The sequence below is a fragment of the Sphaeramia orbicularis genome, chromosome 3 (assembly GCF_902148855.1).
Source record: "Sphaeramia orbicularis chromosome 3, fSphaOr1.1, whole genome shotgun sequence".
Lineage (NCBI taxonomy): Eukaryota > Metazoa > Chordata > Actinopteri > Kurtiformes > Apogonidae > Sphaeramia > Sphaeramia orbicularis.
In genome coordinates, this window is record NC_043959.1 from 22554052 (window position 1) to 22581753 (window position 27702).

The 27702-nt window shown below is 38.4% G+C and overlaps 1 protein-coding gene across 1 annotated transcript in view; it reads right to left on the minus strand.

The window, feature by feature from the left end:
• LOC115414140 (protein kinase C-binding protein NELL1-like) overlaps window positions 1–27702 on the minus strand; it is an 806279-nt gene that overhangs the window by 561147 nt on the left and 217430 nt on the right. Inside the window, exon 5 of the mRNA XM_030127358.1 lies at window positions 16452–16548. Within this exon, the coding sequence (XP_029983218.1) occupies window positions 16452–16548 (97 nt within the window). The remainder of the gene's footprint in view (window positions 1–16451; window positions 16549–27702) is intronic.

Sequence of the window (27702 nt, forward strand, 5' to 3'; positions counted from 1 at the left end):
TATGTCAGTTTTCTTGTGGCAAATAAATTCTCATGACTTTCAATAAACTAATTGGTCATACACTGTCTTTCAATCCCTGCCTCAAAATATTGTAAATTTTGCTTCCCCACCCTGTATACTGAAATGGAATGTATAAATCTGTTCATTAATGTGCACTGTCCTGCTTTTAAAAAAAAAAATAAACACAGATGAATCACCCCTATGTTTCCACAGACTGTATCAGTCACTGAATAAAGCATAAAGCTCATTGTTTACACACATCTGTATTATGGTATTATCAAGTTTTCTTTGTCAAGCTAAAAATCAGACACTTATTTTAACAGTCACTCAAAATAACACTGTGTCTTATCTTCTTGTGCTACATCAGCTGATAGTTTACATTATAGCTCTGTTAGCTTAGCTCTGTTTTTAGACTGAAAACAGCCACAGTAAAACCATAAATCACCTCTGTTCCCTGTACAGTTTGTGTTATCAGTAGCTGTTAGACAAATATAATACTAGACTATTGTCTGTAAATGCCAGGTGTTCAGAGCACGGAGTCATGGATGGGTCATGATAACATATCCTATGAGAAAACACCCAGGATATGTCTACCATTTCTCTGCTATTTGTATGTCTCCTGGTGCTAGTTCGAGGCCAGAGCGGCTTTTTGCCCTTGGGGGAGATCAGACCACAGGGAAGGTGGGAGAAGAGTACAAACACGGTGACTGAACCCATGCATCACCGTGTTTTGGATACCGAAGCCAATGGTGAATTGGATCGATGTCATATTTGGACACTTAGACCAATGGTTGTATTATCCATATTCTGACATAAGAACTTAGACTCCCTGGTGTTAGTCAACTGCTGCATGTTGTTGTATATATTTGACTCCTTGAACTAAATATCTGTCTGAATCACACTGTCACACTTCAGTCTGAACCGTGGATCAACAAACAGCAACCTAGCAAAGATAATAGCATCCCATAATAATTTTACACCTTCATAAGCCTCAGAATCAAACTCACCCGTGTAGAAGAAACATCTATTTCAGCATAATTTCTTTTTAGTCATCTCCAATTATTCTATTTTTTAATAATTTTTTTCTTTGACTCTAAAACTTGTTTCTTTTTGGTTCTCATCCCACCCGGTCACATTCTGTCAGACTGGAAGACTCACTCTCTACTCCCTCTAGTGGTCACATAAATACCCTGGCCTGTCACTGGGAATAATTTGACTTCATATCTGTACAATCTATTATTTGGCAGAACTTCACACCTTTTTAATCTACACACCCCTTTAATTTGTTTCGAAAAAGAAAAAAACAAAAAAAAAAAAAAATAATTGATGACATTTTTCTTTTACAAATGTTGCTGCTTTCGTAAATGTTTTCACATCTGAAACTCCTAGAGGAATGCGCCTATTGTCTCATACAAAACTAATCAGAAAACAAATTAAATGCTTTAATCTGTGTTAATTCTGACAGACGGTGCAATAGTGTGGATAAAATACACAAACAGAACGTGTGGTTACATAGATGGAGTAACAGATGTCTTTATACTGTAAGAGTAAGATGCATACCATAAAGATAAAGTGGTATTTAACTGTAGGACTGGATGAGTTTTAGTATCAAAATTAGAATTGGGAGCAGGTTTATTTATGATCCACCTCAGTGTTGATGACTCTGCATGTATCAGGTGTTTTCTCATGATTTCCCCCATAATTCCACCAAATGTTCACTCACTGTTATTGCTGCTAAAATCACCATCCCATTGCTTCAGTACAGTTTTAATTCCCAGTCAGCTCGTTCATTATAACTAGGGATGCACCGATACCACTTTTTTCCAGACCGAGTACGAGTACTTACATTTGAGTACTTGCTGATACCGAGTACTGATACGAGTACTTAATAATCCCATTCCAGTTCTTAGTTCCTTTTGTAAATGTGCTTTATTGTCGTTGTAATTAGTCTGACTGGAACAAAGTGCTGCTACTGACTTTTAATGTGTTGGAGTGAGCGTTTCTCAATTAATCCACTCTGAATTAACGATACTGGACAAATACCATGAAGAAGAGTAAAAGTTTTTTGAGAAGAAGAAGAAGAAAGTCAGTAATAACAAACATGGAGACGACAAAGGCAACAGTAATGTGATACTAATATTGCAGCGTTTTCACTGGTAAGGTTTAAAAGCTTAGCTTCAGCAGGTAGAGAAAAGAGAAATGAGAGATAAGTTTCGTTTCCACTTCCACTGGTGGCGGTCCGCACCGCTCCGTACTCCCGCTGGTATTCTCATTCTGGATACGCATCCACCAGCACCTGGAAAACGGGTAGAATGTACGCAGAGGACGGACAGAACGCGAAGTCTGTATCTGTCTGTGTCTGTAACGTTACTTGCAGTCAGCGTTATTTTTATCACTGTCATTTATTTTGAAAAATCTCCACACTCCCCACACATTAGTCCGCTGCGTACCTGCTGCACTGAACTGGGAATGTTACACGACCGTAAGGGGTATAGGTGCATTTGTATCGGATATCTATTACAAGTACGAGTACGCAAGGCAAGGCAAGTTTATTTGTATAGCACATTTCAGCAACAAGGCAATTCAAGGTGCTTCACACAGGACATTGAAATAAAAGAAACAAAAAGAAACACATTTAAAACATTATAAAAGAAACATATAAAAGGTGATTTAAAAACAGCAAGTAAGAAAACAACACATAAAATCAAAAAAAATAAAATAAATAAAATAAAATAAAAATAAAAACACACACATATTAAAGTAAAAGTTGCAGTGCAGAGTTTCAAAGAGAATATAAAATTTAAAAAGTCAAAAGCCTTTTAGTCAAAGCCAGCAGTGAACAGGTGAGTCTTTAACCTGGACTTAAAAGAACTCAGACTCTCAGCAGACCTGATATTTTCTGGTAGTTTGTTCCAGATATACGGAGCATAGAAACTGAACGCTGATTCTCCATGTTTAGTTCTGACTTTGGGAACACAGAGCAGACCTGCACCAGATGACCTGAGTGGTCTGGATGGTTCATACTGGACTAGAAGGTCTCTAATGTATTTTGGGCCTAAACCATTCACTGCTTTATATGCTAGTAAGAGAATTTTGAAGTCTATTCTCTGAGAGACAGGGAGCCAGTGTAGAGACCTCAGAACCGGGCTGATGTGGTCCACTCTCTTGGTCTTAGTGAGGACTCGGGCAGCAGCATTTTACGCATTTTACGCACACTGAGTATCGGAGCCGATACTGATACTCATATCGGTATCGGTGTATCCCTAATTATAACAGTACTGGGCCGAGCCTGTTTGGCCGACGCTCCGCCCTCAGGCATCACAGACCGCCATTTAAGTTAGGTTAGGTTAGGTTAGAGTTTCTTCATCCTTCTGATCATGCGTGCATAACGTAGTTGTTATAGCCATGTTAAATCCTGATAAATTGGGGGGTTGTGCCCCCTTGTGGCGCAAGATATTTACAAACTCCAAGTTCATTGATTTGAATGCCGTACTTTCCGGACTATAAGCCGCTACTTTTTTTTCCACGCTTTGACCCCTGTGGCTTATACAAGGATATGGCTCATGTATAGATTTTTATGGGCTAATGGCCTCCAGGGGGCGCTCTAGCAGGAAGCGCAAAAGCTAGACAGACAGGTGGAAAAGGTGATGCGAAGAGGAGAAGTTTTAAGCTTAACTTTTTACAGTCATTTTGCACAAACCCTCATCATGCAAAACACACAAAGAAATGCATATGATGCAGCTTTGAAGTAAAAGCAGTCAATGTGTTTGTCCAAGAAGGAAATAGAGCTGCAGCACGGAAGTGCCCCTGAGCGCGACAACGGTAGAGAGACTAAGAAGGAGTGTGACGGAGCCTTTCTGTGGCTGTTCAACTCCGACACTGAAGAAGACGACTGCAGTGGTTTCAATGCGCAGAAGAAAGATGAAGATTTGTTACTGGTATTATTTGGGCGGACGTGGTGTATGATATTCTGTTCATGTTTTCTTTTCTTATAGTCAATTAATAGGTCTTATGTATTTTATTTTATTTTTAGTGTAGTTTTGTTTATTTGTTTTGTGTTTTTCTTTTTTTTTCTCTTTTGCCCAGTTTACTCAGTTCTGGTTGTAGTTATTGTTGCCATTATAATTATCACCATGGTTGTTACTGTTTGTATTGTTGATACTTTCTTGTGAGGGTCTTCGCCACCTTCTTCTTTCTTGCTCTCTCCCCTTCACCCCCCCCACCCCCCCACCCCCCGTCAGGTCTGGCATCGAAATGTGGTTCAACAAAACTCATAATAAACACAGTAGAATATGAAGGGGAGCTTCATATACTTTATTAAGTTACCCTTGGCAAAGCAAATTTGTTCAGTATCAAAAGGCAGCCAGACTACCATTCTGCTATTAGGATGCTGGACAAGACAAGTTAAAAAAAAAAAAGAAAGATGAAGATACCGATCAATGACTTTTCTGGTTTTTTAACCAGCCGTGTTCCTGTCGTGTTACAGGCACCGTTTGGAAAAAAGCAGTTAAGGTATGGAAATAATTATTGAAATAATCTGTCTGTTTACCATCTTTCTGTGTAAATATCTCATGTTACAACGTGGACACCTGTGGCTTATAGTCAGGTGCGGTACAAATATTTTTTAGTTTTAAAATTTGGTGGGTGCGGCTTATATTCAGGTGCGCTCTATAGTCCGGAAAATACGGTAATAATGTTGTTTTTGAAAATATTCTTGATTGCTCTTTTAACTTGGTTATGTGGCATTGCTTTAGCTGTTGTAGTCCTGGGTTTTGTTTGGTCCTCCGCCCTCTTCTTCGTTGATTTATGCCTGGTCTTCTTCATGTGTCCCCAATATAAAGTCAGGCTCCTCCCCTTCCTCTTCCCCTTTTCGAATGTCTCGTAATAGGAAGAAGTAGGTTATCCATTGTCATCGTGTATTATTAAGTAGTTTAATGTTCCTTTTTGGCATCTAATTTTATCTATATTATTGTCCACATAGTAACTGAGTATATTGACTATCGGCAATAACTGACTGTACATGTGTTTTATAGGTAAACTAAGTGCATGTGTGAGAGCATGCTAACCTGTGTCTGTTTCATTACAGTTTGGGGTGGATCACAGTCAGGACTAATTGTGTTTTATTTTGCATATTGCCAGAAATAAACGGAGTGTGAGTACCATTTCCTCCTCCAATCACAACATTGTGTCCTGCAGGTCCATTCTACATCACACCTGTAAGAAACAATGCAGAGCCGATACCACCGGTCACACGTGGCATGACTTTTTGTTGTTCCATCCAGGTCTGAAGTCTTAACCTGGACCTGCAGACCCTCTCCTAATCAACAAACACTAATTAAGAAGCATGAGATGAACAGAAAAGGGGAGATAAAGAGGGATGAAGCACGATTTTAGTTATCATGCGAGTCAACTCATTTATTTTCTTACTTTGTTTCACATGTAACAGGTAATTCGAGCCGGTGCAAAATGTTTTCAGCAGGCTGCCACAGAACCAGCTGAGATTTCACAAAGTTACTGCTCCGAGCCAAGAAACAATCCAGCCCAGAACCACTCAGCGAGCAGTGATTTGTTGTCGGAATTAAAGTTATACGATCGTCTATATTTTTGTTACAAGCAACAAATCATCAGCACAGACAAACATGAGTAAAGTATCTGTCGTACAAACTGCATGCTCCGTATATCTGTGATCTGATTTATCTTATTGGTCTGTGCTGTAAAAAAGCCCAGTACAGACCAATGCAACGAGTAGGGATGGGAACCGAGAACCGCTGCTTTTTGAGAACTGGTTCCCAGAAGCTGTTTGTTATTGTTTTATTTCAGCCTGAAGGACACACAGTCCACAGATCCATCCAATCCATAGATCCAACAATCATTTTGATTGATTGATTGATTGATTGATTTCTTTATTTTGATCATGTAAATGACAATTTAAAAACAGAAATGCAAATAAATGAGAATCAAGAGAATGAGAACAAAACAAAACAGTAACTTAAAACTGCAACGTCTTAAGCCTCAAAATTTACATGAGCGAAAAGGAGTAGGAAGAAGTATAAACTTATCTAATCCTACCCCTTCAAACCTTTCCATACTTACTGAAAACAACACTGTCCCAAATTTATCAGCAATTTTGAAACATGTACATTTAGTCACTCATCCATATTACAACACATTCACCCACACATTGCAAAATTGATATCCAAATAAACAAACAAACACCTTGTGGAGTTTATTTATCAATGCCCCTCTGGAAAATAATTTCTTTATGCGTCTTTTTAAACAGAGCCGTACTGGAAATATGCTTTAGTTCTGCACTCAGTCTGTTCCACAGTTTCACTCCCCTGACAGTGATACAGAAGCTTTTCAATATTGTACGCATGCTTCTGACCTTTAGATTTAAATTTCCCCTTAAATCATAACCCCCCCTCTCTTTCATAAAACATTTTTTTAATGTTTTTCGTTTCACTCCATGAAACGAAAATTTATAAGACACACTTCACTAATTAAATAATTAATTTATACAGTCAGACTGAAAAGGAGTAGGCTGAAGCTTCCTGCTTATTTTGCCAACCCTTTATACATGATCTTACTGCAAATCCTCAATTTTAACAAGTTTTAGCTCAGTTCCATGGAATTGTTTGCCTGCCTGCTTAACAATTCTGCTTATCGATTCCGCCTTTGTTGCACATGCGTGATGATGTCACACGTACACTGCATTGTTTTGGTTCAGAACGTAGCCAACATGGCGTCGAGGCACAAACTCTCCATAGTATGGCTATATTTCATGCTAAAAGACGACACCAGCACCACACTGTAAGACCGGATAGTTGAGTTTACTTAAAAAATCTCAGGTAACTTGTTGCCTTAAAAAATTTAAATAATGAATAATGAAAACTTGTGCGTATTAAACTTAAATGCTTGATTTGAATGGAATTGCTATTTCAAGTACAACAAACTAAATGCCAAGTTAAATAAACTTAAAATTTGTTGCAATGTCAATTGCTTTGTATAATCATTAGACTTAATAACATCAGTTCATTTTACTCAATTCCAAGTTGATTTGAATTAAAATCTTTAGCAATATAAAGTACTTTGTATGATTACTCAACTTAATATATTGTTGCATGGACGGATGTTAGTTCCATGTCATTTGCCAGTACAGGAAGTACTTTTAGTTTGGTCAGACTTTGACAATTCTGTTGTACAAAAATAATGTTTGATGAACAGGAAAGCTATTGTTGGACCCATGGCTCTCTCTCATGGTGCAGCTCTACAAAAATACAAAAACAAACACAAAAAGGCCAATAAACATTGCCATATACACATTAAGTCAAAATTAACACTAACACCACAACCCTGCGGAACCCCTGCACAGAAAAATATCATATTTTCAACAACATGCCCAATACCCACAATGCAATGCGGAGACAAAAAGGTGTGGTCATCACTAAAACTGAGTGATTTAAATCCATTCAACTTAACTTTTTCGTACTTTCAACTATGTCTACAAATGAATAGAATATACTTCACATTTTATAGTAATATAAAAAAAACTTCAATCATTTAAGCACATTGTAATTAAAGCATTTTAGTAAATACAACTTCCGGGTTTACAGTGCACTTGGAACACTTGTAAAGCTTCCATTTCTTCGAAAGGGGGAATACGTCCAATATGCACAAACATTTGTCCACACAGCATGTAATTTATTTGCAGGAATGTCACGTGTGACGTTTGATACGCTACGTAGCGACGCTTGTGAATCCAGCGGCAGAGTGAGCACCAGGGCATCAAACGAGCCCAGTTCTAGTTGGGGCAACAAATGTCCTGCCCCCTCAAATAAAAGTTTCCAAAGGTAGGGAAAAGTAAAAAGAGGTACACAGCAGCGGGGGACAAAGAGAAATTAGTGAAGCGTCTTAAGTTTCACTTTCACTGTATGGTGCCTCCCCACCCCTCACTGTGCTTGGTGTCATCTGTTATTATTTGTTAATTCTGTAGATGTTACATTTTCTGTGCAGAGATGGAAATATAAAAGACAGCTAATGCAAACACACCCATTTGTAATCTTTTATTCCCTCACCCAATGAGAATCGATAAGTAATCGGATCAATAAGCAAAATCGATGATGAAATCAGAATTGGTAAATTCTTATCGATTCCCATCCCTAGCAACAAGGTGACATGGTTTTGTTTCTCAGTAATTTTAACTGGTGACTTGTCATGTAAATTGCAGCTACTTAACTCTTTAACACCTGACGTGTCTTTGCTGACACACCCTGCACATACGCATTTTGGATGGCTGTAAGTCTTTCACTGTACGATTGTGAAAATTTGAGACATGCTTTATTATGGGTCATTACGGTAATTTCACTCACACCTGTACTAGAAGCTGGAGAAGAAGCCATTTTAACAGTATTACAGCATGCAATAAATACTTTAGGGCACTTACAGAAATACTCAGAAATTCAAAATTACAGCCTTAGTGTGTTATTGAAGGGCATAACAAGAATTTATTACGTTTATGACATTTTTCAAAATTTTTCATCATGAAGAAAATCAAGCTCAATGAAGTTACCATATTTGGTTCCTTGCCCATAATTTGCAAAAACAAAAAGAAAAACCAGGAAGTATATATAAAAATACAAGAAAAATGCATATAAGGTGAAATGAACATGAATTTTAGAACGTTAGACCCACATAAGTGCTGATCCAGACACCTGTCCACATCCACATGATCCCTTTGAACATCATTCCTTACATTAGTACCATTACTTCATGGTACCTAACAAAGCAGGTCCACTCATTGTTCATGCAGAGGTGGACCTTACAGACCCTGCAGACCACACTGGACCTGAGATTGTTGCCTTACTGTAACTTTTGTTGTGACTGTCTTCTAAAATGTACAGAAATAAAGGGTTAAAATAAAAGGTTAATCAATATTTCAGTCTGTTCAAATGTCATTTTGTCAGATTATTGACATACATTTACAATGCTGAAGCCAAGAGACATTACCGACTACATATTGAACTATAATCACTCCAGACTAATCTTAGTTGGATGCAAATTAGAACTTCTTTTAACATTTATCTGTAATGAAACAAAGCAAGTCTCATTCAGAACAAAAAGGACTGTTACAGAAAATACTTCAGTATACTAAACCTTAACTATTGTATTAACGGTAATGGCATCTCCACTGGGATTAATTTTAACTTCCTGTTCCTCCTTAGCTGCACAAAGTAAATTCCTGATGTATCACATAATAATTCTTATCTTTTCTTTCTGCTCCTGTGAGACTCCATGAGACAGAGTTCGTAATACTAGGAGAATAAAGTAACCCCAAACTGTCGGAGTAAAACAGTATCAAACAGAGAGCACACAAGACTGTTTTATAGAGGGGAAATGGGATCTGCATTGAAATAAAATGATAAAAGACAGAAAGTGAACATTAAAAAAAAAAAAAAAAGACAGTACTCATTCAGTTTACACGTACACTAATATTACTACAAATAAGACACAGTACTGACTTTGATATGAATAACCGGCCTTTTCTTCTTGGATAAACATTTTGATGGACTTGGATATCAACAGATTTTATCATGTGCCAATCTAGCAACAGACTGATGGAAGAAAGTAAAGATGAGGTTTGTGTTCAGATGGTCCAACAAGTCCACCTCTCAATGCATCAGAATGGTAGAAGAGACTCTAATTGATCCACTTTTCTATTGTTTAAAGGGGGGTACGCACATACAGATTTTGTAAATCTGAAGAGATTTTTTATCTCTTACAGACGTCATCATCTTTGCTTTTTGGGGGAAAAAGTGACCGTTTTTGGACGAGAGGGAAGAGTTGAGGACTCTTAACATAACGTCAGTTGCACTAGCGTGAAAATAAAACTGAAACTTAACATACCTTCAACATCCGACTCCTGACTTTTAGGCCTCTATTATACAGCAGACCTTACACAAACTTTTTACAACTTCTAACCTGTATCCACTGGACCCCCTCCACTGCTCTATGGGCCCCCCACAAATACTGGGCCCCATGAATTTGTCACGTTTACCCCCCCTTAACGGCGCCCCAGCAGACCGCACACATGAAGATAAAAATCAGACACTGAACAGTTTTTATGGTGATGTGTTGAGATTATCGGAGCACACCACGCACATAACGATTCTGCCCCACCACCGATCTAGAATCTAGTCTTCCAAGTCAGAAATCTTGTGTTAACAAACATGATCAAACAAAAATTAAGAAGACAAAACGTAGCTGCAACTGGAAAACACAACATGCAACCTGGAAGAGGGTATACGAAAGGAGGGAACAATGGTGTTCTGGGACTATTTTTGACAGAAAAATTCCGAACTAAAAAAAAGAAACAGGTCAGGTCGGCCGTGCTTGTTTTTATTTACGCCTGCTTCTTTGTTCCTAAGTCAGCTTGCTTCTTGATTGGCTACATTCCGTTCTGCATCACAATTCACAGAGTCAGGAGTTGTCGGCTTTCCCCACACGCGAAGATTTTTGGTCGAAAATATTTAACAAGTCTAATATTTATGTTTGTCGGCCCCGACTTGTTTCAGAGCCAATTATTGGGACAAATTCACTCTTAACACACCTCAGACCAAAGGAGAATCTTATAGGATAATCAAAGCACGGCACGGCACCAAGGATGCCAGTAGGTGAAATCTGACATTGATGTAAATCAGCCACTGGAACAATGTTCAGAGTGCAGAATTTGAACCACAGCACTCAATACACAACTGACACAGAACTGAGAAGTCACACAGTACACTAACATGCATCTAACATGTAGCTCCGCCCACCTTCTCCAGCCTCAATCTCACTGATTGCACAGAGCAAAGAACACCATATAGGGCATTTACAGCAATAATTCCTATTCTATACTATACTATACTATCCTTTACTATACTATATTTTGTTCTGTAATGTGTATTGATCTGTAATGTTCTGTTTTGTTCAGTAATGATCTGTTTTGTTCTATAATGTTCTCTATTGGTTTGTGTTTGTGTAGTGAAATGCTGTGATGAGTTATGTAGTGTGAGGGGTTGGAATTTTAAAAGCAATGCTTCTTCCATCCCCTTTTCAAACTATGTGTGTATCGACTGTCCAGTTGTCATCTGTTAAGTGTTTAACTGTGGTAGCAGGTTTGAAATAAACATGAAATGAAATGAAAATGTGAAATGAAATATATTATCACTAATTTGTCGTGTCTTCCATCAGTTGCCACAGTACTGTAGTAGCAAAATGCACAAAAGAATGAACTGAAGAATACACCATATATCACCACAGTACTGTGGCAACAAGAGGATAATGAGTTCATGGAACAGTATCTATGATTGGCTCTAGTACAACTGCTAACATTTGATTGGCTCTGTGGTAATAGACAAACTGATATTTTGTGTTACAGTACTGTGGCAGTATACATTGCCTTTTTTTTTTTTCCCCTGAAATGAGGTCCCATGGGACACAACTGGAACTCAACTTTTTCCTCAAATTTCTGTCAGTGACACCATATACTGTACAATAAAGAAAAACAGACATATTTTGTTTAAACGGAACAACTGCATGCCCAAAATATAGTCTTGTGTCATCTGAAACCACCCTGTTTTCCACATCTCCAGTGGAGTTATGAGGTATTGGACTGGGCCCAGTGGGAGGAAACCAATAACGTTTGTGCTGCTGCATCTAAAGAAGCAGTCTTGCCCAGGAAGTCTCCTAATCGTCCTATTAATGCAGAATATGATGGCTGTGAATGCTGTATCTCTAGGTCTCAAAGCGGAGCTGATGGTGGTAACATTTTACAGTACGCTTTGTAAGAGACATTTCCTCTTTGTTCTGTACATCTACGACTTCTCCTCAAGTATTTGAACACTGTGGTATGAGTTCTTAGACCGGTGTTTGATCCTCCAGTGTCCGTCATCTTGTAACACTTCTCATCTTTCCATCATCCATTATTGTGAGAGCCGTTATTGTCCCATGACACGCCAGACAGCGGCCGTTTCACTGAAGCTGTGGTTCCAAATGAGCCTGCAGCGTCCCCGAGGAGAGCACAACGGATTCTAGATAAAGATAATTTATTACAGTTGCTCCTTCAGATGGAGAGGCTCCCGAGAGGATGAGTGGCGAGCATCTCCAGCCACGGCGAGGACTCGATATGTTTTATTTAAAGGCCTAGTTAGCGCGTCTTATCATTATCCTACTCCTGAGCTCTGAATGGGATAGATTACAGCTGCTGCTTTATTTCACCTCCTATCTCCATCTGCAGTGGTACTTCTACGGCTCTTGGCTGTTTTCCTGTTTCTTCACCCTCCTCTGGCTTTATGCCTTCAGCTCAGTTTCCCAGCGAGGCTTCAACCTCTGTGCTTTCAACAGCAGATGTACGTAGGCTCTGTTTATCCTCTTGTCTTTAGCAGGTTAAAGAGGTGGAATATATGAAGTGAATGGCAACGAAGTAGTGCAGTATTGTGTTTTGGTTTCTGTCCATTCTCAATCTGCGATTCTTTTCCGCTTTTTGTATCTTTAAGTCCTAATAAATGTCACACACTCCCTAAAGACCCAGCACAACTTTTATGTCAGTTCCCAAATGAAATCGTCTCTATATCTAACCTTTCCTAAGTGATTTATCACCATCTATTTATAACATTATCCTCTGTATTTTGTGTTTTATCAGTATAAATCATGCACTTTCCTATATTTAGTTCACTGACCATGTAGATGTTCATAAAAGCTCAGACTGAAGTTGAGGGTTGTCTCAAAAAAACTCAAGAAAAAGTGACTTTTTCAGTCAAATCTATCATTAACTGAACATAAACAAAGCATTTTCATCCACTGTCTTTGATCCAACTCCATGGGTTTTACTGGTGAATCAATGTTGTAGAAGACGATGGTGTTTCCATGGTAACTATGGAGCCTCTGAACATCCCAATGGGTCGTATCTGATGACCACGAAAAGATGATTAACTGTATTTTACACCAGTTATTTACATGCATTGATAGGATTAATGGATCAACAGGTATTAAACAGTTTAGATCAGTAGATTTTTGGTTTTGGTCAGTGAGGATGTTTGGGTCTTTATGGGTTAATTACTCACTTTCACTTGGAATAATTGAATTGTCTTTTAGCTGTAGAACTGCAGACTTTACTGTGTAAACTAGAAAATATCCTGCAGCACAACCAAACTTTAGGAGAGCTGTAGCAACAAGACATCAAAATATGTAAATACAGTAAGTCTTTGTAGATCTCTCTGTTGCTTTACTGCAGTGGTTCTCAGTGTTTTTCTGTCGGCCCCCCTTTGGATGACGAAAAATCTCTAGGCCCCCAACAACATAGTAACAGTGGTGCAATTATAACTTTAATTGAAAGAAACATCAGTATCATAGCAATACTTTTTGCTTTTCCTTGAATAATTTGTTGTGCAAATTAAAAATGACTTAGATTTTTGCTTCAAAACAAATACACTCAACCAGACTGCTCCCTCAGACAATATTTTTCCAAATAAAAATAAGAAATGCACAGGTATCTTACAACTATGACAATAAAGTTATTTTTTTTAGAACAACAAACTAATTTTGGTAACAAAGATGAACATTTGAACAATATCAGTGGCTGCAATGAGCATGTTTGCACATCTCAGAACATTAAAGTGCAAACTGTACAAACTGTGCAAAAACAGAAACATGTCACATGTTTCTTTTCCAGTCCTTGTCCATTGTCCAAACCTAAACTCTTTGTCTAGTCCAGTGACAGATCACCATGGCAGCAGATTTGTTTGTTGTACGTCCTCAAAATTAATCTAGGGTGCTCCAATGCTAAAACATTAATTCTACCTGCTACATGTTATCTCCCTCTCCTCCTCTCCCTCCCCTTCTCCCCCAGTCTCTATCTCTGTCACTCTCTCTTTTTCTCTTCCTTTACCCTCTCTCTTTAACCCCAACTGGTCAAGGCAGACGTCCATCCTCCAGGAGTCTGGGTCTGCTCCAGGTTTCTGCTGTTAAAGGGAAGTTCTTCCTCACCACTGTCACCAGTCACCAGTGTTTGCTCCTGGAGGATTCTGTTGGGTTTCTGTAAATCGGCTTAGAAGTCTGGTTTTGACCAACTCTGTATGTAAAGTGTCATGAGATAACTTTTGTTATGATTTGGCGCTACATAAATAAAATTTGATTGATTGATTTGATTGGTTTTCCCCTGTAAGTCGCTTTGGAAAAAAGCGTCTGCCAAATGCATAAATGTAAATGTAATGTTCTAACCTGAAGAAAAAAAAAAAAAAGGAACACCCAGGAGCAATCCCATACCCCCCCGGCAAGCCTTCATGCTCCCCCTATAGCTGGCCCGCCCCACAGTTTGAGAAACACTGCCTTACTGAAACTCTAATACGAGTTGTCATTGTTAACACTTCTACAATCTGCCATTATAGACCTGACAAATCTCCGCAGCTTCACTGAAATTCAGCCAAATGAATCCACCATTATTTCTTCAACGCCTCCATCTGTTATCGAGAACTGTTTTTCCTTGAGAATGCAGATTAAACCAACTTGTTCTAGCAGCATAGTGTCGAATATCCGAATCTCAAGAAACTCTTATTTGCCTAAGGACAATGGTTGAAACATTCATTCATTTGCATTTTCTCTGGCAGAAGAATTTATGCGTTGCACATTCTCAGCAAGACCTCAAGACCAAGTTACTATAGTTGGAGATTTTTAAACACAGTTACACGACACAATACTATAGTAAAACATTTAAATTCTCTTACACCACTTTTTTATAATTATAAAAGCATAAATTTGTATTAGGGATGCACTGATATAACAGCCTGTCATTGGTGTTAGTCTACATTTGCTGATATCAGCCAGTACTGGTACTGGCATATGGGATGTCTGTGGTGTTTGACACTGTGTTCATTCAAAAACAGTAACTATTTATACATTTATAACGATTTATTTGTTAAGGGGGATGAATAGCAACAAAATAAATAAACAGAAATAACATATGCTACCAGTTAAAATGCAACTTTTGATATCAAATCTACCCGTCATCATGTTTGTATTTCGGGGTAAGAAGTGACCATTTTTGGACGAGAGGGCAGAGTTGAGGACTCTTAACATAACGTCAATTGCGCTAGCATGAAAATGAAACTGAAACTTAACATACTTTGAACGTTTGACTCCCAACTTCTATGCCTCCACTATACAGCGGATCTTAAGTGAAATTTTCACAACTTCTAGCCGGTATCCACTGGACCCCCTCCACTGCTCTATGGGCCCCCCTCAAATGCTGGGCCCCATGAATTTGTCATGTTTACCCCAGCTCATCAGCGCCCCAGGGTAAGGGGGTGCTACACCATTCAGGCACTTAAAAATATACAATAAAATCAGAAGACGGGCGACTGTATTTCGGACCATCTGCAGCTGGTGGATAGAGGACTGGTCAAACCCACAATAGAGCGAATTACAATAGTCCAGTCAAGACGTGATAAGCATGTGAACAACATGCTCAAACTGACTGATGGGGACGTATGACCTCAGGCGTGCAGCTCAAAAAAGCTGGTCAGAAAAAAGCTGTTGGTCAAAGAAAACACCAACGTCAAAATGGGGGAAATGAGATTATACATGCATAAAAGAGGGTCATTGTGTTACTGTACATGTATAAGTTGTGATTCCTGATGACTCTATTTATAGTTGATGTTGCAGGTGTTACTAGTCCACCTGTACCTGTCATGACAACTCAACTGACTAAAAAAACATGTGGAGGGAATCCCTTAATCCCCCCATCACTTGACACTTTGCCGTATGCTTCCACTCCATCTGTCTCCACTGCCTCCACGAGCTTTGAAGGCTCGACTGTGGAGAGGGAACTGGATGATGGCGCTGCGTCTTTCAAGACCGGAGCTTTTTCTGCAGAAGAAGCAGCTCCTTGAAGCTTCAACGGTGGCGAGAATAGAGGAGGTGCTCTGCGGCGACAGTGTCAGAGCTCAGCGAGGGGGGGATAATTTAGTCGGCGGTGGGGTCCGCTGGCTGATCAATTTGTATTTATATAGAAAAAAATAAAAGCCCCATTGATCGTGTGGTGGGTGCGCAGGAGAGGTGGGAGTATAAAGAGCCTGCGGATGTCTTGGTGATACTCGGCGGTGTCCCCCCCCTCCTGCTGTGAGCTCACACAGCAGCCCGAGAAAATGAGCAGTGATTAAAAATCGACAACAGTTTAATGGGCTTGGGAATAAGCATTTCAAAGTGCACGCTGAGCTTTCCCAGCTCCTCTGTAAACCCTCTAGTGCTTCCTTTCTTGTGTCTTCCACTTGGCTCCTTCTCTGTAAATCCAGCCAATTATGTGACGCCATCTTGAATGTGGAGCACCGTCAGTTCAGGTGTGTGCGGGCAAACCCACAGTGTGTGATGTTTGTGTGTGTGTGTGTGTGTGTGTGTGTGTGGGGGGGGGTTCCTACCTTAAACAGGCCATGCTTGTGGCTGTGCTGGCCCAGCCACACTCCGCTGCCTGGAGTGAGCTCCATCTGAGGGGGGTCGATCACCCGCTCGTAAATCCTGCCAAAAACAAATCAGAAGAGAATGTTTTGTTGATGATAATGACGCAGAAACAAACACATTTCATTGGCGGAAACCCAACACTGGGAGCATGTTCTGCCACAACTGAGTCTCCAGAATACAATGCTACTATTGTTAGGCATCTGCAAATAACACATATGCATAATCTCAATGTAATTTCTCATTAAGGGATTGACTGCTTTTTTGGATTCCCTCAACAGGCAGGAGGTGATAGCAGTGCTCGACAAATATAGAAAATCTAGGAGTACGTTCTGAAGCTAATATATGAGGTTTGGTGTTGGTCAATCACAATTACGTCTTAAAATAAACAAGAAGAGTGTGACGGGATATCAACACAAATGTACTAAACAAAAAAAAACAAACAAAAAAAAACAATTCACAGGGAGCTACTGGTATTCAGCAAACCAAAGGTGCTCATGGAGAGGACATGAACCACTGGAAAAAGACAAAAATCCAAGCACTCACTTGGTTAGAAAATTTTAAAAAGTCAATATTTCATGAGGGCCTTTAGATTAATTTTTAGGGGCTAGAGTTAAAAACAACTCCAGTTCGTAGATGTAAACATTTTCATTATGACTTGTCTGATGGAAATGTTGTGGGAAATGACATATACTTGGTTAAGGTGAGCAAAAAAGCTATTACAAGGAACTGGGGAAAGACAGAACCACCAACAAATGACCAATGAATCACAATTATTGAAGGAACACATTATGGAAAAAAAACCTCACAAACTGCAACTATAAGAAGCACATATGGACAAAAAATGGAATAAATGGATTGATTACAGAACCTGGAATGGTGGACGGACTGAATAATGTGAATGTAGTGTAGTGTAGTGTTCCCAAGCAAGGTTTGTTTGTTCGCTTTTTGTTGTTTTTTGCCGATTATGTATTTAAAGTTTCAATAAAAACTTAAGTGGGAAAAAAAAACAAAAACATTTTCATTATGGAATTTAACTTTTTTTCACTCAAAAACATAGAGAAGACTTTGGAGTTGTATTATTAAGTTCTTATCCTATTATTTAGATTATTTTACTGGTCTGGGCCTACTTTATATCATATTAGGCCCCTGAACTAAAATGAATTTGACACCCCTGATCCATCCCATAGATACTCAGTTGGAATGAGATGAATCATTTCTTCCTTTAACACAGTTCAGACCAAAAAACTGACAATAAGATGAGCTAGAACTTCCAAAGCTCCGGTCTGCAACTTTGTGAAACTTTCAGATCAATGCTCCGAGATGGGGTGGTGTATCATCTACACAGCATCGACTCAGTGCTTCTAACTTGGCTGTTCATGATAGCTCTTTTGTAGCTGGATGTACTTTGTAGCACTGATGAAACGGTGAAAACCAAAAAGGGGGGGAGAAAAAAAGTCAATTCGCAGCAGTTTTATTGTTTCAAGGACTTAGTGTCACCTCTTACAAGAAAGAAAACACAGACACCTGAGATAGGATTTGATGCTACACTTTGTGTTAACGGATGACCTACATGCCCATAAATACAGAGAAAAAACACACTATCAACACAATGAACCACTAAAAAAAGACACTATTATCTTAAAGGTTAAAGGTCTATTCCCTTTATTATCCACAGAGAAATTCAGTCTCTGCATTTTACCCATGGCAATGCACACAAAAATTAGCGTTAGCAATAAGCAGTAGCACATTAGGAGCAATTAACTATCATTGGATGCACTTCGAATCATTTTCATTTCAAAGGCACTGACAAGAAAATGAACCTTTATGTACCGGTTTATGATTGGGGGGTGGGGGGGTGGGGGACTGGAAGACCTTGAGAAAACCCATAAAGCTAAAAGATGCTAATATATGAAGAGCACACATACAGTCGCAGAAAAAAAAAAATACACCATCAAAAGTCATCAAAAACACTAGTTATGCAATCAAGTACTAACTCCTGTGTGTACCATGTGACTAAAACAGACAGAAAAGAAAACATGGAATGCCAAAAAGCACTGTTTTTGTCAGTACAGTGCAATAGATATTGATGTAAGAACTGAAGTGATTTTGGTTATTATCAAGAAAACATGGAAAATGGATAGATATCAGCTCTGAAATTAAACTACTATGAACTATTTTTGTTGTCATCATTATATTTGTCCAAATAAATTGACCTTTAGTTGTACCAGGCATTAAAATGAACAGGAAACTGAAGAAAACAAGGGTCGTCTAATATTTTTTTCCGCGACTGTATGTAGTGATGGTAGATTCAAACTTCCTATTATTGTCTCCTGCTCATGTAAGACTCCATAACTTCCATTTGTTTTACGATTGAATTCTTTTTACACATGCATAGATGTAAAAGAATGAACTAAATCAGATTAACAGGTGTATGCAAAAAGACATTGGAGTATTTAGGAGAAATCCTGAAGTGTTAATGCAGTTTCTCATAACCAGATTATCTGATAACTCATCCGATAATGTCATTTACATGATCTTTTCAATAATCTGATAACTCCAGAAATAAGATAATGATGTGAGTGCATGTAAATGGGCTCACTGTCTCCTACATCACCTTCTTTTGACCAACAATAGCCTCATTTCCACCCACACTGTTCGTAAACGGCACCGGTAGTGGTCGTTGTTAACCTGGGGGTCATATTTGTGATTTGCATGGTTAGTTTGACTGAAGTTTTACGCTAGATGCCATTCCTGACACAACCCTCTTTATTTATTCAGGTTTGGGAGTTGCACTAGAATCCAACACTAGAACTTCTCACTTGTGTTTTTTTTTTTTTTTTACTACCTGTCTTTTCCTTTGCACTTGTGTGTTGTATATTGCTGCTGTTAACTGTGAAATTTCCCCATAGTGAGATCAATAAAGTCTTATCTTACCTAGGCCTAAAAGTGGCTGGATTCAGTCTATTACATACTATATGGACAAAAGTATTGGGACACATTGAATTCAGGTGTTTCTTTCCTAATAGGGGTCTGGGATACAAAACAATAATGACAAATGCCACAGTAGAGTTTTATATTGGGATAAATATCATTGAATTAGTCTGTTTTGTTTAAATTGTTTGCCTCCAGAATGCCTCAGAGATGGTTTTTACTTAATTTCTCTCAACATTGATCCCCACCCCCATGACTATGATTTTAAATGTTCCACAACTAACCATCTACTTTCAAAAATACAAATGTTTTTTATCTCAAATCATCATGAACAGGACATCTTACAGCTGTAGCCATGATGTGTCCCCATACTTTTGTCCATGTAGTTTATAAACATTGATATTTCTGTAAAGTTTAATGGCATTAAATGGGAATTTTAACAAAACTAAGCAATGCAATGATATTTATCACAATGCAAAACTATATTATACTATTTGTCATTACTGTTTGATATCTCAGACCCATGTAAGAAAAGAAACACCTGAATTCAACGTGTCCCAATACTTTTGTCTATATAGCGTAGATCTAACCCACAAAAACGTCAGATTGTAACAAAATAATCAACATCATTCCAACTTTACCTGTCAGACATCAACATGTTGCGTCTGACTGGTGTATGTTGGTGGGGGAAAGGTTTCCACTCTAGTCAACCTTAATATATTTGGTTTGAAGACACAAACAGTCCAATGTTAACACTAGGTTCTGGTGAATGTGTTGCCTCTGTCCTTCTCTTTCTTCTCATAGGAAACACAGTGTCGAGCAGAGGCACCTCTCCTCAACCATGACAGTCAGTCTCGCCCTTCAGCTCTCTAACATGGTTTTGATATCTGGACCAGGGATGTTCGCTGGATTAACCGCCCGACTCCTGACACAGACACAAACAGGCTTTGGCGTTATGAAGGCAGACATCTTCAGCTTCATTCAGCACTGCTTTTTTTCTTTTTCATCGGTTTAAGTCGGGTTTAACGATACAGGAGAGACTCTGACGGACCTCAGACAACGGTTTGTCAGGTCTGCCCTCCTCCTCCTCCTCCTCCTCCTCTTCTCCAATCTAATCCCATGCAGAGAGACACTAGAGTAGGAAGCTAGTTTTTTTTTTTTTTTTTTTCTCCATCTCTTGTTTTATTTCAGCTTTCATTAAAAGAACATTACATACAGCAATTTGGTTCTTCTTTTGATCTCAGCCTGCCACATAAATGAATTCAACATTATCTAATGGAGCTTACAGTGGGCTTCAATTGGTAAAAGTAATAAAGAGGTAATATCAAGGAGCCATCAAAGTGAAAAGGGGATAAATCATCCTGACACAAAAAGCCTTTTTTAATCGGGGATGTTTCCAAAACAGAGTAGAGGGCAGAGAGTGAGATCTGCGAGCCAGAAAGGTCAGCATCTGGCAAAGATCATCAGTTGATTGGTCTGGATTTATGAGCCTACATTACAGCTTTTATGCTTTTGACTTAGGTACGTACTTAAAGCTCCATTAAGCAGTATTCTTGCTGTTAACACTGGATTAAATAATTAGCTGTAATGTAAATGAGCCACGGATCCAAGAATGAGCAACCTAGTTTCAAAGCTTAAAAGCTTTGTTAACTCAAATACTTTGATTTGCATTTCTATATGACTCACACTAACTCTCATAACAAAGGGAATACTATGTTTCATGTGGGAAATTATAGAGAACATTAAAGTAGCAGCACTTTCACCATACCAACCCAGCAATTAACCTCAATATACAGTTGTGCTCATAAGTTCACATACCCTGACAGAAGGTGCATGGGATGGTCTTGGATGTTCCAGCATGACAATGACCCAAAGCACAAGGTCAAGTCGATCTGTCATTGGCTACACTAGGGCAGCATGATTTTGGCAAAAAATAAAATCCAGATTTTTTCCTCTAAAAACTTTTTTTTTTTTTTTAATTTGATTTCAAATATGCAAAGAAAATAAGACAAAACAAAGCAAATTAAGACATAAACAAAATAACATTTAAATGGACAGAATCTATCTTCAAGCACATACAAGTCTGAATTTTGCATGGTCGAAAAGGAGTAGGAAGAAGTATAAACTTATTTAATCCTACCCCTCAGTGCTTTTACACCTTTATCATTAACTTTACACAACAATCAGCCTCTACTATTTCCCTAATTTTAGCATCGAACCACAACAATCCATTATGCAGTAACTGAATTATCCACAACAGTATGTTCATGTCAGTACAGTCATACAAACAGACTCAACAAATCAAACATTCTCTTCAATAATTAACTTGATTTTCAATTTCAGTTTTGATTTTTGGATAAAACTACAAAAGACAACAGAAGTCAGCATGTCGTTTTCATGAGCAGCCTGTAATGCAAGGCACTGGTCCCCACCTCAAATCTGTGATGGTATTAGGGCTGCATGATATTGGAAAAAAATTGACACTAATTTTTTTTAACCCTGCAATGTATGTTGCAATATGAAAAAATACTCAGGAGGATATAATATAGCTGTGTGGCACTGACGTAAATGGTCAAACTAATTAGTTGTGTTACTTTTTGTTGTGGCAACAGGTGCAAGACACTATCACCACAGGAAAGGTGTTTCAGTCTCATCCTTCTTGTAGCCGAAATAATTCTGCTGACGTTGCTTTTCTTTCTGGCACCAAGTCTTCATTTACGGTGATTTTCTCTTGTTTGTTGCTCATTTTTCAATATCGTTACCAGCGACTCACTGTAAACTGATTAAGAATGATTGTGACTGGTGGATCGCTGTGCGCAGTGTGTGTCAGGTACCTTTGAAATTAGATGAGAACACGTTGAGTTAATTTGCCTCCTACATTGCAGGACTTGCGATGTGACTATTGCACACACATACACCGCGATGTTGATGCTCAAATGATATATTGTGCAGCTCTAGATGGGATCACCTGATGGGCCCACAGAAGTGATACCAATGTAAGTCAGTGACAGGCATCAGTCGTGCATGCATGCGTGGACCACGTAATGTGAGTGATCCCCATGTGGTTCTATTTAAATTGGGGGATCTGTGCGTGGAAGAGACCGTCCAAGGACATGCTGGAGGGATTATATCCCCACAGCTGGTGGATGTGGTTAGGGAGAGCATGTATTCAGCATCATTTATCTGAGGTAAAAGTCAGTACAAATGCAGATCTTTAACACTTGATGATAAGGCTTTTTTTCCCCTTCTTTTTTTTTCATCATTTATTGTTGTTACCAACTCCTTTGTTTTTTCTTTCATTTTCTCTCTCTCATACACATGCACCAATGTATAATGACATGTAATTAGCATCTGTTTTTGTTTCGTCTTATGTGTTGTCATGTCTTTGACATGTTTTGATAAGTACTGATCACTAAATAAAAGTAAATAAATAATACGAATAAGAAAAAAAAAAACAAATACAGATCTGTGCCAGTTCCCAGATATCTAAAGCTGATCTGTTGGGTGTTTGGGAACACTGCAAAAATCTAAATCTTACCAAGTGTATTTTTTTCATTTCTAGTCAAAATATCTCATCACTCTTAAAATAAGACAGATAATTTTCACTTGTTCCACTGGCAGATATTTTTTTGCTTGAATTAAGCAACAAATAATCTTGAATTAAGCAAAATAAATAAATCTGGAATTAAGCCAAAAAAAAAAAAAAAAAAAAAAATCTGCCAATGGAACAAGTAAAAATTATCTTGGTAAGATTTCTTGAAATAAGATTTTCAAGATCTATTGTCTAAAAGTAAGTTCTTATATCTCACTGAAAAGTTACTCTTTAGGTGATTATGTCTTATTTTAAGCATGATGAGATATTTGGACTAGAAATGAAAAAAATACACTTTATATATATATATATATATATATATCCCCAGAGCTGGTGGATGTGGTTGGGGAGAGGGGTGTCTGGGCTACTCTGCTGAGGCTGCTGCCCCCATGACCCAGACCCGGATCGGAAGAAGATGGTACGGTATGGATCTGTGCGGGACAATGTAAGATGAGTGAGGACAGACACATTTGGTTTATGTTCAGTTAATAAGAGATTTTACAGAAAAAGTCACTTTTTCTTCTGTTTTTTTTTGTGTGTGATATAATAACCTTTGACTTTATTCTGAGCTTTTATGAACATTTACTTGATCAGTTAATTAAATATAAGGACATAGATGATTTTCACTGGAAAAAAATGTGAAATTCAGAGGATAATTATTATAATAAATGGTGATATATCACTTAAGAAATAGGGGTGTGTATCGGCAAGAATCTGGTCATACGATACAAATCATAATTCTAGGACCATGATATATCACGATACTATTAACAAGGCAATATTTTTTTGTTTTATTTCTTCTTCTAAGAGAGTATTTCCTGGAAAAAATTTAATTATACCAGAAATTTGCACTCAAACAAAACAAATTTTTATTTGATCAGAACAGGATCTAATACTATATCACAAAACTTTTCTCTGTAAAAACAAAGAATAATAATAAATAATTCCCCAAAAATATGAACCTCCACCATATCTCCATTTGAATAAATACCAAAAAATATCGATACAGCACTTTTTTATATTGATACAGTATTGTGAAATGAAATATTGTGATATATTGCGGAACCAATATTTTCTTATGCTTCTATTAAGAAAGGTTAAACAGAGAGAAAATTCATTTGGTAAGTGCCACAAAAGTCACACTGGGTCTTTATGGGTGAAAATGGGGAAAAAAACGAAACTTGACAATAGAGTTAATTCAGCCTTTTTCATAGAAGGTTTGACACAAAAGGTGAAAATCTGAGTGACGCTGGGATAATTACATTCCCTTTCTGCTCCAAATTAAAGTTGTATAAAAGCAACTATGTGCAGATCTTCAGCAAACATTCTTTCAAAGCATTAAGGCAGAAGTTTTATTTTTACACAGACTAGAATGGTGATTTCACAGCTGTAATTGAAAGCACAAAGGTTTTCAACAGGTCTAATATGTGACAATTCAGGAAGAAAAAGTCTCCGAGTGAAACATCACAGTGCTGCTTTGTCCAACATTCAGACCAGAACTTGAAATTCTCAAGGACTGAAAGGAAAAGACGAACACTTTAGCAGAGGTACTTCTACATCAAACACTCCAATCAAAATACTTTCTAACTGAATTCCTTCTTAGCTCTATAACTCGCTTTCATTCGTGGTCTTTTTTCTGCAGAGGTCAGATCGGTCAAACACCACAACAAACAATCACAGCAGTGAATTCATCCAGCTGATTCCATCTAGGACCAACCCTTCTAAAATGTACATGCTGTTTACTGCTAAATAAATCTGTCTTTTCCCCCAAGAGGTTACAACAAGGCACAAGGCAAGTCCACAGGGGCCCACAACCCATTTTATTCCACATAGCAGGTACAGTCTGGACCAGGTCGGCCCCTTTACGACCATTAACAACACGTATCTACAAATCAGTGGGTGAATGAGGTGAATTATAAGTGTTGGTTTGGGTTTTTGTAGCGTGGACGAAAAGGCCTATTTACAAAAATATCTGTATTTAGTGTAGATTTGAACTGAAGCTACTGGAACATAGAGCAGTAAAGGACATTACAGAGGCGACCTACTGAAGATATAAACAGCCCAATCTAAGGCTATGGAAATGGAACCATTAAAATCTTTTTTTTTTAATTTATTGATACAAATTCTGGAGATAGCTCATCCTAAATTAAAAATAAAATGCATCATAAAAATAAATTAATTAAAATTTAAAAAATAATATAAAATATAATAATAACACTAATGGGCGACACGGTGGTGCAGTGGTTAGCACTCGTGCCTCACAGCAAGAAGGTCCTGGGTTCGATTCCAACACCAGTTGACGGGGGGTGGGACCTTTCTGTGTGGAGTTTGCATGTTCTCCCCGTGTCTGCGTGGGTTCTCTCCGGGTACTCCGGCTTCCTCCCACAATCCAAAGACATGCACTGATAGGTTAATTGGTTAATCTAAATTAACCATAGGTGTGAATGTGAGAGTGATTGTTTGTCTCTACATGTCAGCCCTGTGATGAACTGGCGAAATGTCCAGGGTGTACCCCGCCTTCGCCCCTATGTAACTGGGATAGGCTCCAAGCGACCCCCGTGACCCTAGTGAGGATAAAGCGGGTTCAGAAAATGAATGAATGAATAACGCTAATACTACAATAATAATCATAACAATAGCGACAATAACAACAATAAGGATGATGACAGCCCAAATAATAATAGCAACAATAATTACAACAACAATAATAACAGCAATGATAATAACTAGAAAAGCACTCAGAAAGCACAGACCTTCGCCAAGGCAAATCAGCCCCCTCGATCATCACCAAAATTTAATCACTTGTTCCTTGTGTACACCTGTCACCATCCACATTATCCCTTTGAACATCATTCCTTACATTAGTACCATTACACCATGGTAAATGAAGGTTGTGTGGACAGATGGTTTTTTTTTTTTAGAAAACGGAGAAAGAAAATATTGAATGTAATAGAAAATTTCAGTTGGATGGGACATGAGTTATTAAGATACTAACCTGTGCTTCAATTGTTTCTTTGCTCAGCTCTTCTTTTACTGAAGCTTTAATGATAGAAATGTGCTGTGAGCATTAATGGGTTAAACATTTACTTGTCACAGTTCCTTTGTGTGCTCATGCTGTACCCCTCATTGCCATTTATGGAGCTACTGTGATTTCCCACCTGCTGGGCGAGCTGTCACTGCAGGTGAGAACGCAGAGGTCATGTGACTACTCTATTTTTCCACCCAGAACCCTTCTGTCTCTCCTTGTTTCACCTTCGTTCCGTCTCCTCCGCCGCTCTGCAGCAGAGTAATGTGGAAGCTTCACAGAGGAGCCGTCGGAGCGCCGGCGATGCCAATTAGAATAGTGATGTGCTCGCGGGTATATTTGCACGGTTTGACACCACAGGCTGCAGCCATCAACAGCTAATTATAGAGGACATACAGCAGTCAACATACAGTATGATTAACAACGCCGGTCTATCGGCACGCTGCAGGATTCAAGAAGTAATAGCCACAGTTCACAGCCCAGAAGAGAATGTCAATAACAGGAAAGGACATGCTGACAAGAATTTTAATACAGGAAAATGTACATTAAATTAATCCTAATGTGGACTTGGTAATTCTGATTCCATGTGCATTTTCAATATAGGTATTAAAGGAAGAAAATGCAAAAAAGACAAGGACAAAGTGTCAAAATTAGGTGGAAGGCCTGACGTATTAAAAAGGCTAATGTGAATAAGTGCAGCGAAACAGGTCGGTGAAAAAATGCTGACTGAATGTAATTAAACGTGACTTAAAATACTAATATACAACAATTAACCCTAAAAAAAGATGAGAAGAATGAGTTTATCGGGCTCCATCATGCAAACAGACTGTTTGTATGAGGTTAGTTCATAGTATATTTATTTATTAAATTTTTTGGTGCATTATCAGTTAATAAATTATCCATAAATACTCGGGCATTTTCAGAAATTTGTCACAACGTGTATTGTGGGAAGTGGAGCTCTACGTAGCTGCAGTAGCAAGAGGCAATGAAGCCGTTTCTGTGTTTGTTGTTGCTGCGGCCATAATGCGGCTGCATGGAGCTCCACTTCCCAGAATGCATGTTGTGACAACTTTCCGAAAATGCCCGACTGACCTACCGGCTCTGTTTGTAAACAAATGGATTGTTTATGGTGGAGTACACATCAAAATTGTTCACTGTGAGGGAAGAGATTCAGGTGCACAGTCACAGAAAGACTTACGGATTTGTGATACTTAGGCTATGACTCGGATTTTACAGATTAAATGGAAAATTGGTGAGGAAAGTCATACGCAGCTTTAATGTACAAATAACATGACGCAAGAAATACAATGATGAAATTCCATTAGTTCCGTTGGGTAAATGTCCCAGTGGGCAGTGTGAGGATGGATACAGAGCAGCACTATATGTCAGCCCATTAGAACAGTTCAGAAACACTGCCTGCACACATGGGACATGGAGGTTAATTCAACTGTCAGTGTCTCTGACCGCAGAGCTGATGAAGATCTGAAACTGGTCCTTCAGCGCCTTCAATGGCAGCTCACAGCTACTAATGTGAGCTATGTGCTAATGCTAATGCTAATACTATGTGTATTAGGAAGGGTAAAATGCAAAGACCTAAACTCCTCCTGGGGATAATAAAGCAAGTTAATGTTTAACCTTTACACCAAAACCACTGTAAAAGCAC